Below are 18,884 nucleotides of genomic sequence, written 5' to 3'. Positions count from 1 at the left end.
CAACAGCCCTTTTATCTTCTGTTCTGAGTATAGTATTTGGGAGGGCAATGTGCGGTTTGAATTAGGCTGGAGTTATAGTGCTTACATGTTTTGACATGACTGCAATATCTAGGTCAAATACGTCAACAAACACAGTGCCCTTTATTGCTCTGTTAGTCTGGAATGACCAATTTAAGATAATTGGATCTGATTTCCAATCAAATTATTCAGCATAAATTCAGTTTGATTTTATGTCAAGAAGGCAGGTGTTTAACCTAGTATCTTGCCACCCAAGCTGGTTCATTTTGCCAGCTCACAAAAGAGGAAAATCCCATGTTCAGTAATCCCATGAGCATTAATTATACTTGTAAACCTTGTTTTAAGCAGAAAAAGTAAAAAGACAATTCCTTATCGATAAGGATTATGGGTTGGATTTGTTTTCTAGTAGTAGCAAAAGTAAGTTAAGTCATAGCAGGTTAGCATTCTTGCTTAACAGAAAAGTACATATATGAATGTTTTATACACTAAGACCACCATCAGCTACTTCGGGCAAGAGAACTAGAACACTGTCTTCAGAAGAACATTCAGTTTTGACTAAAAATAAATAGTGATGAAATAATAAGTTGTTCCCATTGTCACTTTTCTTATTAAAATATGACTTACCAGTGGTATTAATTTCTTAGCTTTCATTTTATATCCATTGAATCTTCTTATATCATTGACCAATAAATTGAAAATCCCTTTGTTACAAGATGTCTAGTCTAGTGTAGGTGTTACTACATCTTACAATCATCTTCAAGCTTAAGTTTTATAAACTGTGATTTTCCAGCCCTTTCATCTTCCTGCTAACCATTCTGATGATTTCAAGTTTTCTAGTAACTTACCTGCATTGCTAAACCAAAAGAAGTAGCATTGCAGCACCTACACCAGTGACACATACAAAGGTAAGATCATTGTTACTCTGCAGGGAGGCAGAGATGTTTATTTGCTTCAACATAAACTTATTGCCACAGCTTTGAAGTGACAGTTCTGTCCAGCTGTCTTGGGAATCTGGTTCTGTCACTGCAGCATATTGCAGCCATCCACTTAGTGTCCCACAGCTTCTCTGACAGACCAGCTTTCAGTGAAATTTGGGCTCAGCAGGAAACTCTGTGAGGAAGAAGAATCAGATTTTACATTCGGAGTTTCCAGGGCCTGTTATGTCAGCCTTTCCTTAGTGACACATGCAGGCTTGGAAAAATCTTGCTTCCCTGCACAGAAGGTGGTGTTGGATCACTGAGCCTTGCTGCTGCAATGGAGCTAGATCTTTACTCCTCCCTTAGGCACAGATCTTTCATCTCTTCAGCCATATAGCCAGCAGTTACCTCACTCCTGTAACCACAGTGTTGTAACAAGAAGCTCATATTAAATTAATTTTCTGCCCTGTCTTCTAGGTAGGTTTTTGGGCACTATTACCAACAGTCCAGTTGCTGTCCCTTAATTGTGGCCTGCTTCTTATTCTGTGTACTGCAAATGTTTGCCTTGCAAATTTTGTAAGCATTCAGTTTTGCTCTGAGTCAACACACATTCTTCTTCATTATCTGTTGCCATCCTAGTCTTAAAAATGAAACTAGGAAGAATATTTTCAAGAGAATTGAAAGTGCAAGAATCCATCCTTCTGGAAATACAGGACAGCCTTGTGTAGCCTTGTATTCAGTTCAATACAAGCTGCTGTTCATTCTGAAAACTCTCCTATACAGGCACACTTCATGCTGTCAAGGAAACTGGCACTTCTTCTTCTTGGACTTTATTTCCTCACTTTATCATAACTCCACAATACAGCACCTTGCCATGGATTGCACAGTGTGTCACAGGCTAGTTTAAGAAAATAGCACAGGAAGTCTAATGCCGTAATGTCTGTCCTCTCAGCTTCCCAGACATCAACTAGAGGACATTTAGGGCTAATTTAGCCAAACACATCCATCTCTCCCCTGAGGTACAAAGACAGAAAATGCCTTATTGACTCCAGACATACACAAGAATTGGGCATTTTCACCTTCATGCTATAATTAAAGCAGAATGATTAAATCTTGGTCACTCTTTTCAAAACAGGAAGTAGAAGAAGCCACACACAGATGCTAGATTGATAAGGCATAGAGAGACTCTTGTTTGCATCAGCACTGTACTTAAACATTTTGTTTTGGTAAGCTTAAGCAGTGCATTTCCCTCTTCCCTGTTTAGCAGTACTCATTTCCTGTGCCCCCTCTTCTTCTTATCCTATAATTTTGTAATGGAAGCTATAATGACAACCAAGAATTGCACAGAGAAAAGGAACTGATTATTGCTTGATGAAAAACAAAATAAACAACCTTTGTTCAGATAAATATACCCTCCACTTGCAGCCAAATCAGGCTCTATGTCACCATCTTCCCTGTAGATAACTCTGCTCTCCATTCCATGCAGGCTGAGCATTCCCTTTGTTATAAAGGGAGGCCAGGGATTGATGTTTCCCTGGGGAAGGGAGCAATTAGCACACCTGACTGTAATTTCAGGACAGAAGGCTTTTTCTTCATTTGCTCCCAGCCTGTAAAGCTTCAGTCAATCTTAAACTGGTAATCGGATAACCAGAATCCAGTCCAAAACCAAGCCACTTACACTTCTTTTATTTGTTAAATAGCTCACTTTTTACAGTCTGACAGTTTCTGACAAACCCTAATCACTCACTTGCTTATTTGCTACCTCTTTCTGCTCTTCAGCCTCTCAGATATCTGCCAGCTATCACTGCCAGCTATTCTATCTCCACAAAACACACCTCCTTGGTCATCCTAATTTTATGCAACTGAATCACCACCCTGGTTCTTCTTCTCTAATCATATCAAGATTAAATTCTTTTTTTTCCTTCAAAACCTTAAGTACCTCTGCACTCATCCACATATGTTACCCAGGTTCATTTATCATCCCATGTCAGCTATTTTGGCAGTGATGTCAGCCTGTTTATTTCTTACATAACAATTTTCCAGTCTTTTCATATGCTATCTGTCCTGCACACAGTCCTCAGACTATTTATGTTCAGGCTATCTCTATTACATTCGTAATCACTTAATACCACAAATCAAACACAGTCATTTTGATTCAGTCATTTCAATCAATATTCTCTTAGCTGATGGATCATATGACCTGGTAGTGTTTTATCTTGGCTTACTATCTGTTTATTAATGCTGTCAGAAGGCTTTGGTCAGGGGAAAAAAAAAGAGGATGTATGTGATAAGAGCAGGTAATTCCAAGCAGAGGGACAAGCATGATGACCATGAAAGACTGATGAATGCAAGAGGCATGGTTTCTGCCTTTCCATCAGAGCACAGCTGACTACAAGGAGACTTTGCCAGGATCTGTGTGTATTTATGCCAGGCTGGCTTTCTACATTTGTGCAGTTTATTTAAATAAGAACTTCATTTCAGAGACTTGTTTCCTACATTTTATATATACTGCAATAATAACAATAAAGAGGCAATAGATGGATATGTTGTGTCTTCTTCAAAGACAGCCCTGTTCCCATTGAGAAATCAATGAAGAAATTCTCTGGTGGTGAAAGGAGTGAAGTAATTTTGAAATCAGTGGAGCTGAAATTATTTACAGCAGCAGAGAAGACAATCACTTCTTTCAGTTTTGAGAATTTAGAGAAAGAGGCATTTTAGAAATATGTATATATCAAGCCTGTTTCAACCATTGCTGATTTCATTCTATGACCCTAGTAATAAAAGCCAAGACACACTAACTCCTGAATGGTTAAATATTTCTTTATGACTTGACAGAATTTAAGCATAATCTCTTCATAATCATGAATCACTGTTATTGAAATACAAATGTTCCAGGGAGATTCTCATTTCAGTCTTCACCAAATATTTAATGGAGCAGTCTACCTGTGAAAGCATTTTGTGCTTACTCAAACACTTAAAGTGGAAGCTAACCCTTGGAATTAGTGAAAGCGGAACTGACAAACTAGATCTGAGGAGAAGTGACTCTTCTTGCCACCTGGAGCAAACTTTTTTCCTCCAGTGTTATGAATGGAAACATGAAAGTTCTCCTGAGTTTTATAAGTTCTCCTAATGTTTTGTAACATTTCTTAAATGTTGAACAAGAAATAAAGTAAGCAGTTTAATAGAAGTGAACTCTACAATTAAGTGAACTCTACAATTTTTTTCTTACTTTTTGAGTAGAAATAAGAAATACTTAAATTTTATTTGTAGATTTAACTAGTGGAGAAAACCATTAGATGATTAAGGAAATGTACTGTCCACAAGTATAGCATAAAATTTCTGTATGTTGACAGAAAATTGTGAAAATATTTTAGCCTGATCAGATGAGCAAAATCTACTATGGTATTAATGCATAATAGTAGTTCTGGATAACCCAAACTAAATGGTATGAGTAAAGACTAAATGTATTTAGTAGGAAGGACTGTAGAAAATGAACATTCAGTGTAGTCCCACTAAGATCATTCTGGTTTTAAGACAGAGTCATGACAGTCCATGACAATATTCCTTTGCACATAATCCCCAGTAATATTAGTGAATATAATGTTAAAAATAATCTGATGGACTGACCAGTGAAATATTCCAGATTTCATTATTTTTTCTATAGACTTCAGTTCCCATGACTGTAATATAATATTCAAGGGCCTATTCCAAGCATCCCAACAATGAGGAAGTCAGGCAGATACACCAGGAGGCTTACTGGGTGAGCCGTGGGTTCTGAGGGAATGGGCAGAGGAAGTGGCTGAGGCCACAATGTCGCATTTGAGAAGTAAGTAGCAGTGAAGCTGGTGGAGCTGTCAATGACTGGCAAAGGGGAAGCTAACTACTGTTTTTAGCGAAGCAATAAGGAACAACAGTGGAACTACAAGCCAATCAGTCACACCCCTGTGCCTGGCAACATCCTGGGTCAGAATGTGGCGGGCTCACAGGGCATGTGAATACACTGATTGTATAGAACTGCCATGTGATTTTCTCCTCCGGATTGAGCAGGCTCATCTGTCAAGTTTCATTCCTGGCTACTTTTTTTCTGGCTTCTGCATTGTAAAAGCACACAATTAATTTCTCCAAACTAGGAAACTGCCCCAGTGTAGTGACCGGCAGGGTCAGTTCACCAGTCTAGTGCACTGCATGAAAGCCCATATGGTAGCAAGAAGGTGAAGTAGGAGTAGCGGCAACTTTTCTATCAAGAACTGCACAGTAATTCCACTTCAAAAACTACCCCATAATTTTCCTTTGCCATGATTTTGTCTTCTCCAGCCCTAAAACATAGCTCTAGAGAATTTTCCCAGATGTCACGTCACAAACTTGCTGACTTCCCATTCAAATATGCCAAAAATATGAAATATATCTGTTTCTTAGTTATGCAGGTCAACTGCATATTTATACTTCCCTTAGCACACACAAACTACACAGATTACTGATCAAGTCATGAAGTAAGTATACAAACATATAAATAAAAATACTACAAAATGCAACAAGTTACTAAAACAGCCCACCCTGCCCCCCAACAATTACAATAGCAGTATAGCCACCACAACCTTAGTGCAAGGTGAATTGGTAGGAAAAGGAATAAGTTCCAATAAACTAGCAGTGAGAGCTGGGAGAGAAAAGTTTTACAATGACCAGCAGTATTTAACTGTGGGCTCTTAAATCACACAAGTAAAGGACTGCTCTGGTGTGGTGAAAGGTTCAAATATGCATGTATCATGCTCAGGAGAGCACATTCAAATTTCCTGTAACTTCTGTAGTTGCTGCAGGCTATGTGATGCGCACTGTAGCCAACATCTACCCAACAGCTCAAGCATAGGGAAGCCACAAATGAATTTCAAATTTGAGTAAACATTTGCAGTAAATGCCTCAGAACACAGGAGATTTTGAAGTCAGCTGACACATCTGAACTTTCTGGTTGGTCCAATAGTTGAGTTCAGTAGAAAATATGGACAGCAGTCCAAGGCTAGTGTAAATATTGTGCATATAAATAAAACAAAATCTGCATTCCTCTTGTAAGTTTCCTCCACCCATTCCTGATTTTGGTTCTCTGATCTCTAGTCAGGACAGAACTTTGTTTTTTTCTGAGTATAGGTGGAGTCAAATGACTTTTGAGGAGGGGAGGAGGGGATTCTTATAAAATCCAATTCTTCCACATCCTGAAGGAGACAAATTTGTTTACCTAGCCAGATGGTAGTTCAGATGAGAAAGATGACCTGGTGGTTTGCAGCACAACTCAAGAACTTACATATAACTGGAAGGTGAAGAAGGAGCTTCATATCCTATAAAAGCCTTGGCTATTTGAATAAGGTAATTTCTTGATGACTTGATTTTTGTTACTTCTAACTGGTTGCTCATAGCATTCAGCCAGTCTGAGTGTTAGATGAAAATCATAAGGTATTTGAATGTGATGAACATAGCCTGTTCCTTGCCTGTGTACCAAGTCACATGTGCGGAGGGAGTTTCAGCATAAATTACAATTGATTTCTTTATTTCTTTCCATCTTTCTTCTAATAGAACCAATAAAATAAGACTATATTATTTAATCTGTTGTTAATTTATTAAAGCTATATTTTGTATTTAGTTTTACATAGTTCCTGTTTCAAGGTATCAGCCTTTGGTAAAAGTAGTTTTGTGTCTATGTGTATTAAGTTTTTCTGTCTATGTATATTAAGTGGTTTTGTGGTAATGACAGCAATGGCTTTTGATATGCTTGCTCAACAATTTCATGATGGAATACTGGCATAAATTGCCTAAAATTCTGTTAATACATATAATGTTTCTTAAAACCATGCTGAAAAATCAGGTAAATCTACCAAAGCATGTTTCTCTTCTGTTCCCCTGCATAAACTCATTATGATAAACATTTCCTGGCTTTTCTTCCTTTTCTCTCTCTCTTTTTTTTTTTTTTTTTTTTTTTTTTTTTTTTTTTTTTTTTTTTTTTTTTATTGTTAAGTCCGAAGCCAAGGTAATAGTATAATATTTGTACTGGAAACCCAAACCAAAAACCCATTACCAAGTCACATTTCTTTATCTTAGTATGGAAAAACTTAATACTTGCCATTTTTTGTTTTCTTGGGGAACCTCTATCTGTAAAGTATCACCAGCTCACAAAGAGTCCAGTCAACCTCCATTCAGAGAGAATGAATACACTTATCTGGGGAGTGTCAAGTATGAGCTGCAAAAACAAGAAGTTTAAGATTCATACTAACAACAGTTTTCCTTGATTCCACCATCATGTTGTTTTGCAATGTGCAGCAAATGAATTCAACTCATTTGAGCTTTTGTAAAAAGTTAATTAGAACATGGAGTACAAGATAACCAAGTAGAAAAAGTATCTGTCTTCACAAGTGGCACCCTAAAATGCAAGCAATGAGATAAGCATTTTATAATTTATTTTTATTATTGTCTGATTAGCTGTTTGAATCACTGGCATGAATCAAAGCAGAAATAGCTTGGAGAACTTGTAGAGCATGAATAGAGGAACAGCCCCGGTGCCTCAGAAAGTGTCTTTGTAGCTATCCAGGTGCAAAGATAAATGTTGTACTCTTGAATGTGTGTTCTTCCTGGCAAAATTTGCAATGAGCATAATAACACTACTAACAGAGCTGTCTGCTCTTGCTGCTCTTCCAGCTGCCATGAGAAATTTTGAAGGTAGGAGTCAGTGGGATGCTAGACAGAATGCTTATACTTCCAGGCACAGCTTTACATTTTTGAGGGACCTTGTGTATGACCAGGCACAACAGAAGGAGCAGTTTCCCTATAGGTCTTTCCTCCTTTTTATTTAGAAGGTTAGCTCCAAGGACAAAATGGATTAGTGAAGATATTAATACCTTACTGTTTACCATTACTAAATAGCTAAGAGCAAAAGGAGATCCTATGTAGGTTTTTACAGCTTAGGTTGTTTGCAATTACATAATCTTATAATAAACTTTCTCTTGCAAGTGAAGGAGGAAGAAAGCAAAGCACGGTGTCAGAAACATGTTCCCTTACTGTAGTATCTATGCTTTCTTCTACTCTGTTCAGGCATTCCAACAATTCCCTATAGTATGTAGCTGCACTGCTTTCAGATCCATAGGGCTGCTGGAAAATAACTATCTCATGAATTAATAATGCAACTGAAATAGTAATTTCATTTTGGAGTTACTTGTAACACTGTGATCATTAAAAGGAACTGAAGGATGAATTCTAAGCTGTGACATAAAAGATGTATTTGTTGTAAGCAAATGTTCATTTAAGTTTTGTGAGCAGTAAGGCCTAATTTATTCTTCTCCTGGGAGAGAGTTTGCCTAATGAAAGTGAAGGGTGCTGGGTGATGTCATGCAGATTTTATCATGCCTGTTTTAGTCTGGGTGTTGCCTGGTAAGCAGAAGGATTTCTTCTATCTGTCTTGTGGCACAAATTATAATCCCTTGCCCAGGCATGTCTATGCAGAATGCAGAAATATCAGTACCACAGTCCCTAGGCAGGCTCATTTAGCTTGAGTCTTGCGTCCTTTTTATGTTCTTTCAAGCCTCAAACAAAATTATGACCATGCTACTTGAACTCAGCATTGTCAGAATGCTATAGCTGCAGCTTGATATAATTTCTGTATTTTCTTATTGTGTACTGAGCACTAATACAAGTATTAATGCTTCCAACTTTACAAAATTTATGATCTTTGGAAGTATTAGCTACATTTGACAACTGAGAAAACAGGCACAGCAATATCTAACAACTTGCTTAATATCACCCCAGAAACTGTGGGAATGAAAACCTGATTCCTTCATACAGACCTCAACATAAGGCAGTCTCTCCCTCTCTTGTGGCTGTTCTAAGATTTTTTAAGATGTGCAAATGTGTCCAGTGCCATGTCAGTCCAGACACGGGGCAGTAGAATGATTTTGTTTCTGATCTCTATAAGGACTGTCATGGCTTTTTTTCCCCCACCCTGCTGCAGTGATTCAGATCCTCCTGAGATCACGCACCTTCAAGGGACCAAATCACAGGACTAGTGACTGCTTCTTTGTACTAGATAATTTCAAGTGGTATGGATTCCCTCATGCAGCCATTTTCCCCATGTGCACACAGGGTAGATAATTTTAAGTAGTGTACATCTTCAGCTGTCTCAAGTTTCCCATTCTCCTCCTGAGATAGGTCTTTTTTGATCTTCTGTATCTTGTACAATATTCCTCCTCAGAATTTAGTGCCCATGAAGAAACCAGAAGAATGCATGAATGTTTCTCTCCCTCCAGCCAGATCCTGTGTCCTTCACGCACTACATGATTGCTGTGTGTTTATCACAAAACTTTTAAGGGGAAATACGCCTTTTCAGTTTTATGCTTAATAAGATGTTCTTGCCTATGAATATATCTTTGCAAGGATAGATGTGCACCACTTCGGCAAAAATGATTGGCGTTGCAGGAACAAGTAATATTTATAAATGCTAAAATGTTGAAGACCCTAAAATTCTTCTGTCTTTGAAAATCTTCATGTCTGAATATTTTCCCATTGTCTTCTCTCCTTTGTTCACATCTGCATGCTTCTTTTGTTTTCTTAACTCTGTACTTGAAATTTTTAAAAATTTCTTTATTCAGTCTTCTGTCTCTTGAGGCCTCTGTTACCCAGGTAATACTTTCAGTCAAACCACTGTAATGAATGTTGTATTGTAACTTGATAATTACTTGTGTAAGCCATTCCTAGAATATTTTAATTATGGGCCTTCTACCATTTGCAGATCTGTTAAAAAGCCTCATCACCATCACTGCTGCTCCAGGAAAAAAAAAAAACAAAAACAACCCAAAAACCAGAGAAGATTTAAGAATTAGAAAAGATGCAGGCTAAAGACAGCAATCAACCAGATGGTGGCTATGGATGGGTTGTGGTAGTGTCAGCCTTCATGGTGATGGGCCTCACTGTTGCTGTCCTCAAGACTTTTGGTCTGCTCTTTGTTGAAATCCAGCAGCACTTCGATGAACTTGCAAGCACCACTTCCTGGATCACATCAGTAACTATTGCCGTCTTTCATTTAGGAGGTAGGTACTCCTCTAGCATTTTATTTTCATATTAACTACCCGAGAAATCTTCCTTTAAAAAAAAAGTAAGGTCTAGACTTCCTTTTTCTGTCTTTACAGAAAATACAGAAAAATTTCAGAAAATTTGCATTTACTGCCTCACATATGGAATGGATTAATAAGAAAACTCTATAGAAACAGGAATCTGATTACTTGAAAAAACATCATGTACCTAAACTCATGATTAAGTTTTGCTACAGGTTTTGAGTTAAACTCATTAGAGGTAATTCTGATAGCCACAGAGCTTATTGAATCAAGCTCTTAGAACAGTTTGTGCAAGTTCACTGACTTCCGAGTGACTGTCACTTTTTCAAAGTACTTCAAAATACATGGATTGTGACCCCATCCATCAGGTAAGCCATCTGCTACCAAAATGATTCTCAGTCGTGCTTTTTCCCACTTCTTTTTATCTTTACCAAGATCCCCTTTCTTTGCATGTATTACCAATTCTATGTCTTCACCCCTCTTACTATAATTCCAAGTTATTGATCTACCAGAAGACTCACTGAGTTAAAAAGCAGAGAGAACTCAATAAAGACATGACCACGAAAGCAGGGAATAGGGGAAGATAGGGTGAACTATCCCAGTCAAAGGCACTGAGGTCAAAGACCACATCATACCAAATGAAGGAGGGAAAAATTTGAAATGTACTGCATTTGACTCAGCTTGGTTGTTTAGAGTCCTTAGGGTCCTGTAAACTGCATGATCCTTCACATATGTGAGGATTCCAAACATGTGCAGGCTTGAACTGCACAGAATTTGTGAAGTCTGCTCTGCATATTCTCATAGAGATATATGGTTGCAATAGGTAAATATCCTTACATAATAAATGCTATCATGATTTTGTTTCTGAAGATACTTCTTTGCACAGACACTGTGTAATTACATGCATCCTACTCAGTCCACATCTATCATTATTATTGCATGGAATAATTGCATGGAACTGCAGTACTTCCAAACATCAAGAGCAATTGATCTTTCTTTGAAAAACTTATTCAGAAGGAAAAAAGTCAAAGTAAAAAAATAAAATAAGTCATGAGTTGAAAAGATTTTATCAGTTCCATAAACTGCTACCCTTGATGCCTGCTTTGTAGTGACAGATATAATTAACTAGAAAAAAAAATTTGAAAAACCTGCTTTACAGACCACAGAAATTAATAAATGGTAATCTATCAATCTGGTTAACAAAACAGATGTATCACTGACATATTGTGATACTGTTGTGTCATTCAGGCTTTTGAACTTCATGAGAAGAAAAAGCCAGCATAGGAGGGAAAAACTTAACAGTCCTGTTTTAGTTAGGTTTGTTTTGTTATAGCATATATTTACATTGTATAGGAATGTATGAAGGAATAGCGCATATGACACAATAATATCAAGTATAAACCAGAAAAAAATATATTTGCCTAGCCAGGTGGGACGCCAGCCTCCTCCAAGGAAGGCAGGTGTAGTTTTTGGGCAGAAATTGTTTCTCATCCTTTGAAATCCATTGAAAATAATCCTCTTTCAGTGGATAAATCTTGGTGGTCAAACATTCCAAACCCCCTCTGTATAGTGGCTTATAAATGTCTCAGATCAATACATAATTGTCCTCATCTTCTTCTGCCTTTGCTTCATTTATAGGGACCACAAGACTTCGTAATGAAGATCATCTGAGCCTCCAGTTCTTTGAGCATGTTTCCCAGCCTGGCTTAGTCTTTCTTAATGTCTGTCTCTGGGAAACCTTAAGTGTCACTTGGCTCAGTATGAAGGATGATCACTGAATTATTATTTTTTCCTATTTGGATCCTTTCAACAGCAGATCTGTTTCTTGTGTCGAAGGAGCGCATGTGCTTCCACTTCCAAGGTCTGCACTTGCAACAGGCTGTTCAGTTTACCACAGCAAGGATTCTCCCTATCACCTTCACCAACCTTCTCTCAGTACTGATGTACACCTCCCAACACCTTTTTGTGCTCTTGTTGTCATCCCTTTCCATCACTTGTGCATTTTCTGTGTGTTGCCCTTATCCTTTCAGACTCTGCAGTCAAGCTCTTTTACCCATTTCCAGTTCTATGGCTAGCTTCTTTCTTTCTTTCTCATGCTACTTCATGTTTAATTTCTGCCTGTTTATTCTTCTTATTTGATATTTAAGAATTGAGATTTGGTAAGATTTCTGCTCCAGCTGCAGATCTTTTTCTTGTCTTCAAGAACTTTCATAGATGTTATCCTGTGTCTACTTTTTTTCATCATATTTTATGATTCACCAACTGTATGTACTTTTATCATGTCTCATGGACTACATCTTAAAATAATGACTAAATTTCAGTATCATTTTTACATACTTATAAAATTATCAGATTTTTGCTGTAAAAGCTGATGAGACATTTGAGGTTTGTATAACTCCTGACAGTCTTTCTGCTGTCAGACAAGATACATGCTGCAGATTTTGCAACTAGTACTCTGTCAGGTTTATTTAATTTCTCCTAGCTACCATATTATTTTAATTCTGATCTTAGCACAGGTTAATGTACAACAAACTGCCCCTACAAACTACTACGAAACCTTCCTTGCTGGCTATTCTCTCTTAATAATTGTCTTCCTACTTATTTGAATTTAGAGGCATGGTCCCCATTAACTGAATTCCGTTTTATGCATGAACTCCAGTTCCCAGGATATTTAACAGATTGTAGGGAGCTGGTTCATGCTACTTGGTACTTGGGAACCCCCTAGTGGCCATGGCCATTTAAAGAAATCCTACAGCCTTGACCTCGATTCTTGCGATGCTGATGGAAAAAACAGCCAGGCAGTAAAATATCCTTAATTAAGCAAAAATATCCCTAACATTTCAGGTGTTTCCAGACAGTGACCAGAGACCAAAGCAGCTGCTTGCCATCAGATCTGTACCACCTGCACCTTTGCCCTTGTGTTGAAGAGCCCCTGCACTCTTTTGTGAGAAACTGTACCACTAAATAAAAATTTAAGAAATGAACGGCCAATTTTCTGTGAAAAGTATTACCACAAAATAAACCCTAATTTTTGGTCCTTTATAAAATTTTTAAATTCTATTAAGGATTGATTTTTGCAAAATTCTAGGAAAAAAAAAATTAGTTTTCTCCAGAAAGTTTTCATGCCAGCCATATCAATAACACATTCTCAATAGTATGATTTTTATAGATGAACCTATAGATTCTGTGGCTGAAGTTTCACTTTCTGCTAAAACAGTCCATGAGGTTCTGCCATGTTGGTAGTTGTATCCTTACATGAAAATCAGTAGAAGGAAGGCACTAAAATGCTCTCTCCTTTTAAAAAGAGTCCACATATGCAGAATATATTTTCAAATCTGTGCCTCACTAATTTCTCTATCAGCAAGGATACAATTTTGAAATTTTTATTGACCTACCCCATCCAGCAGAACTAAGGCTGTTTGTGTCAAGCATTATAAGGGTAGTCCTCGTCAGAATGTTTTATTTATTTGGCTATGTTGATCAGATTAATGTTCCTAATGTATTTTTCTTTCTCTGATTTTTCTGCTGATCAAGCCCCTGTTGCCAGTTCACTGTGTGTACAATATACCCATCGGACAGTTGTGATCACTGGAGGACTTCTGGCTTTTTCAGGAATGGCATTAGGATTTTTTGGACTCAACATGGTCTGGATGTATGCAACGACTGGCTTCCTACAGGGTATGAATTTATGGTTTTCTTCCACCAGCAACTTATTTGAGGGTGCTAGTGGTAAGAGTTTTAAAATCTGGTATCTATTTTGACTTTATGAGCGGCCAGAACAAGCAATGCTCTTTAAAAGTGATTTCCCTCCCATCCCACTCTGGAAATAAGAATTTATACAGGAAATCTGCAACAACAAAGAAGACAAATATTTAGATGCCAGTGATTTACACTTGCAAATTATATGCAAGCAGAAAATTAAATGCTTTATTTTTCATTCAGAGATAAGAGCTTTGTGAAGGTTTAAAAAAACTTCATAAAGGGTACTGAAGTAAAAAGACAGGGAGATCCCAAATTCTATACTTTCTATCAGCTTATCCTATGTTTTGAACAGAGTCCCAGGCTTTCATTTTATTCCAATCCTTTCCTTTACTCCAGGCAAAACCAGGCCAGAAAATTGTGTCCAACAGCTAGCAAATTTTCCTGGAACAGGAAGCAAAGCTAGCAGGGAATAAAATAAACCATTCTGAGTTCTGCACTGCATGCCTGAGAAAATGTCTGGAATTTGAACCCTTTGGCAGTCCTGGGCTGCCAAAGAGTCTGGGGAGCCTCCAACATAACTCTAAGTTAGAGCAGGTTTTAAGTTTGCTCAAAGCAGTTGAGCAAGAAAATTAAGAGCAATAGAGGCAATACACCAGCTTCCTTCATGTCCCACCTCACTGTCTACACTGAACACAGCTCAGCTTAACCTGCTGGTCTGACCTAGTACCACCTTTAACACAGACAGCGTGGACACTGAGATCTGCCTAGCTTCAACCACATGAACATGTGGTTTCTCATGCACTGGCAAAACTGTGCAACCAACTGGTTTTTTTTAAGTGAGAATCTAATAATGTATATACTTAATGTTCTGCTTTTTCACTTGAATTTATACAATGTACAGAATATAATGTCACAATTATACCCTTACACCTAAGGGTATTATACCTTACACCTCTAGCTAAGCTTGTGCTTCTTCTAGGCAAAAATGTTTTCCTCCTAACACTTTTTAACTTTGCAAATGTAGAAGGACTGACTGCTTTAATTTCCACCTTCACAAAATTCCTCAATAGCATCTAACCAGTGCTATTTCTATTGGTGTTTTTCAGGTCTTGGCATTTCCTTTTCGTGGACACCAGCCATTAGCATTGTTAGCCACTATTTCTCCAAGAAAAGGGCTTTGGCCAATGCAATTGCCAGTGCTGGAGAATGTGCCTTTGCATTCATGTTTGGGCCATTTTTCCAGTGGTTGATTAGTCAATATGGATGGAAAGGTGCCCTCTTGATCATAGGTGGCATCCAACTCAATATTTGTGTCTGTGGAGTATTGATGCGACCCCTGGCAAGCAGCTGCTTCCTTGAGGCCAGCCATTGTGAAACTGAAACACCATCTGGCAATGGTGCATGCAGGAGAGACAAAGAAGATAAGTCTCCCATCATGCACAAAACCTTCAACTGGATGCTTGTGAGGCGACCAGAATTTGTACTTTATGCCATTTTTGGTATATTAGCTGCTATGAGTTTTTTTGTTCCTCCATTATTTTTAGTTCCACTTAGTTACAGCCTGGGAATAGATGAATCATGGACTGCATCCCTCCTATCCATTTTGGCAATGGTGGACTTTGGAGGCAGATTGCTGTGTGGCTGGTATGCCAACCTCCATGTTACCAAAACCATTCATTTGCTGGCAATGGCGATTACATTGATCAGTACTTCCCTGATGCTCTTGCCACTGGCTAACAATTACCTTTCCTTGGCAATATTCACTGGCTTCTATGGATTCTTCTTTGGTACAACAGTCGCCATTCACATTACAGTGCTAGCAGATGTTGTAGGCATGCCAGAATTTGACAGTGCCCTAGGACTTTTCATGCTAATTCGAAGCACTGGAGGCTTTGTGGGGCCTCCTCTTGCGGGTAAGTTAAGACAACTCACTGTTAAATACAGTTTAAAAGAAGAAAAGGGAATGGTAATCCAAATTGAAAAGATCTGGATCTGCACTCAAATTTCCCCCTTTTTTAACTCAGGGGTATCTGAGCCAAGAAGTACATAAAAACAAATAGCCAGTTTAAATCCTTTCCAAAATACCTTGCTCCCTCTCTTCTGTGTGATTTTAGAGATACCTTTACAACAAGAAAGGAGGCATGAAAGGCAGGGTTCACATGATGGTCCTGCTTCCTGAATCCCACATAATGCCACTTGATGGCCTCCAACTATCTAGCTAAGACAGTGTGCCTCTGGGGCAAGCAGCGGACACACACTTTCAGAGAAGAAACTGAAATTTGGGACTAGTGATGTTGCACAAACGTTGGTATTGTTGGGAGGGTTTCTACAGAAGTTCAAATTGAACAGCCTGAAACATTAGGCTATGCAAACCTTAAGGAAATATTCAGAGAAATGCCTGCTGGTTTCAGACAGCGTTTGAGCCAGCTAGTATAATAAACAGGGAAGGCAGCACATAAGAACAGTGGGAGGAGAGAGCAGACAATGAGACAGCACATGGATTTATGGGCTGGTAACAAGATATAGTCATCTTGGAAAAATGCAAGATGAACTGCAAGCTGTAGAGACTTTAAAAAGTGATACAGAAAAAAAAAAAAAAAAGAACAGCGTGACTTGTACAATGCAGATCTAAGTCCTCATCCAAAAACCGTTGTTCACGCACTACAAGTGACTTTTGTGGTAATGATATTGCTAATGGGTTGCAAATGAGTCAGACTGAATACTGGAACATTTTAATTCACTTCTGAAAATACAGGAACCAGGAAGAAGGTTCAGAACTGCAGAACAGTATCAAAAATGTGTTGGAAAGATCTGAATAAAATACAGTTTTTAGTGACTGGTCACTAGTACTGATTATCTGGGAATCAGTGTGGTCCCTTTTTGTAAATTTAGTAAACTACAAAGAAGATATGGAAGAGCTAGGAACCCTAAGTGCCTCTCAAGCTCTTCTCTCCTCCTTTGAGTGTAAAATCTAAAAGATTTGAGTTCATGGTTCCTGTGCCTATATAGGGATTATCTTAGTTTAGAATGTGGGCTAGGGAGTACCCTAAACATGGACAAACTTCCCACAAGCAAGCAACCTTCATCAGCCCACAAAGAACGTGCCATCATATCCACAGGGCAGCTGACACACTGCTGCAGTGCTATTACTGTACTACTGTACTGTAGAGATTTTTCAGTATAATACACAATGGCATCACATATTTTGGTTGGCTTCAATTCCCTGAAAACTAAGGTCTTTTTGTTAACATCTGTGACTCTTTGTAAAATGATGAACTGGAAACCCATAACACATCAGACAAATTCTCCAACTTTCTCTCCAGCAGATGAATCTCCTTTCCTTCTTTAAACTCACTCATGCTGTAGTTATGGTTCAAATTACAGCAACTGGTGACAGCTACACCACAGAAGTGGAGCTGCTCACATACACTTGTGCATGGTCTGTCTTTTCTTTTCTGCCACTACCTGCACTGTCTGCCACACTTTAGGTTGGAAAGTGCTTCAAACTGTGTAATATATGGTTTCACTAGCAATTCACGTATGAAAAACAACGAGACATGAATTATGTTTCAAACTAAAAAATGCTATACTGGGGTGATGTTCCATGTGCTTATGATGTAGACAAGTATGTAGCCCAGCACAGTGCCTTTGTAAGAGGATATATTCACACTGCTAAGCTAATTTACATTAGCCTGTTCTCCATCAATCCCATTCCTGTCATTTGTTTCTCTCCAGGTCTGATTGTGGACATGGCTGGAGATTACAGAGCAGGCTTCTACATGGCAGGAGCCATTCTTGTCCTATCAGCTGGATTTTTAATTATTTTAGATCGACTCCAACAGAGAAAAATAAGAGGAAGCAAGATTAGAACTAAACCAGAACAGTCAACATTACCCTACCCTTCTCTCCATATCCTGAAACATCAAACCAGAAGGTATGGAGAGCACAGTGTAGTGGTGTGACTACATGAGACTTCTGACAGCATCTCAAGGACACAAGGAAATGTTTTATTTTTGCCAAATTCTCTACTATTACGATTTACAAAAGAACAGAAGTTTTGGGTAGGACTGTTTGAAACAAAGGAAGAAAGTAATTAATTCACATGCAAACTAGAGCAGTAATCATTACCATATTATTTTGATATTGAAGTTGCATTTTGACTATGCAAGTCTTCCTAGGGTCCCACAGGGCTGTGCTAAATGAAATAGGCAAACCGTGGTCTAAATTAAATTGCCATGAAGCATGTGTGCAGCAGGTAGAAACCCTACCCCCAGTTGCAGACTGCAGCTATCACTGAAAAAAAGGAATAGGCATCAGCTCACAAATGCTTACTTGGGAAAGTAGTGCCCAGTATTTTCAGTAAACAAATTGGATCTGAAAGCACAAGTAAATGAATACAGTTTTGAGCTAAAGGGTTTGCAGGTACTCTACAGAGCAGTGCTGGAATAAGATAAATAAATAAACAAACCTGATATAAGGTAAAAGTTATATGAGCAATAGAATACAGTAGAGAGAAATGCAGTCCTAGATATCAGAAGTAAAAAGCAAAATACACCCACACTAGATGAAGTAAGGATTGGTGAGAAGTAGAGGAAGACCTAAGGCTACAATGGACTTCAAACTGAGTAAGAATCCCAAATGCAACCCTGTATTAAAAATAGCAAATGTCTTTCTGTGTTATGGTAATATAGAAGAGATAACAATGGTAATATAGAGGAGATGATGATGCTTACAAGGCTTTAACTGGAAGAAGTACATGAGTTGCAAAGAATTAAGTGGAATATAAATGAGAGAATTAAGAAAACAGTCTGGGGAAAAAGTATAAGAAATAGTTTGCCTGGTTTAAAAGACAAAAATTTTTACAGGGCATGAGAACAGCGTTCAAATCCATAATAGGCTGAGGTGAAGAAAACATGATCAATTCCTTTTCTTGTTAAGAGAACTGGTAATTGATAGCATTCACAGAAAGGCAGCTATGTAACAGGGAAAAATCTTCATTGTGGCCTGTTAAGATACAATGCAGGCTATGAATGCAGCATATGAAAACACAGAGATATCAGAGAATAGGTAACACACAATCAAGGATCTAAATATATGTGCTTCATAGTAGGATGGGGTAGATGACTTCCTGAGGTCCCCTTCAGTCCCACATTCCAATTATCCT

General features: G+C 38.2%; 1 protein-coding gene across 1 annotated transcript in view; it reads left to right on the top strand.

Moving 5' to 3' along the window:
• The window catches only part of LOC128782507 (monocarboxylate transporter 13-like), a 23,205-nt gene extending 4,321 nt beyond the window's left edge, over positions 1 to 18,884 (top strand). Inside the window, exons 2-6 of the mRNA XM_053932879.1 lie at positions 6,167 to 6,290; positions 9,697 to 9,994; positions 13,553 to 13,696; positions 14,827 to 15,633; positions 17,456 to 18,884. Of these exons, the coding sequence (XP_053788854.1) occupies positions 9,793 to 9,994; positions 13,553 to 13,696; positions 14,827 to 15,633; positions 17,456 to 17,682 (1,380 nt within the window). The 5' untranslated portion in view covers positions 6,167 to 6,290; positions 9,697 to 9,792 and the 3' untranslated portion in view covers positions 17,683 to 18,884. The remainder of the gene's footprint in view (positions 1 to 6,166; positions 6,291 to 9,696; positions 9,995 to 13,552; positions 13,697 to 14,826; positions 15,634 to 17,455) is intronic.

Source organism: Vidua chalybeata, chromosome Z (assembly GCF_026979565.1).
Source record: "Vidua chalybeata isolate OUT-0048 chromosome Z, bVidCha1 merged haplotype, whole genome shotgun sequence".
Lineage (NCBI taxonomy): Eukaryota > Metazoa > Chordata > Aves > Passeriformes > Viduidae > Vidua > Vidua chalybeata.
This window is presented reverse-complemented; position numbering and strand designations above follow the sequence as displayed.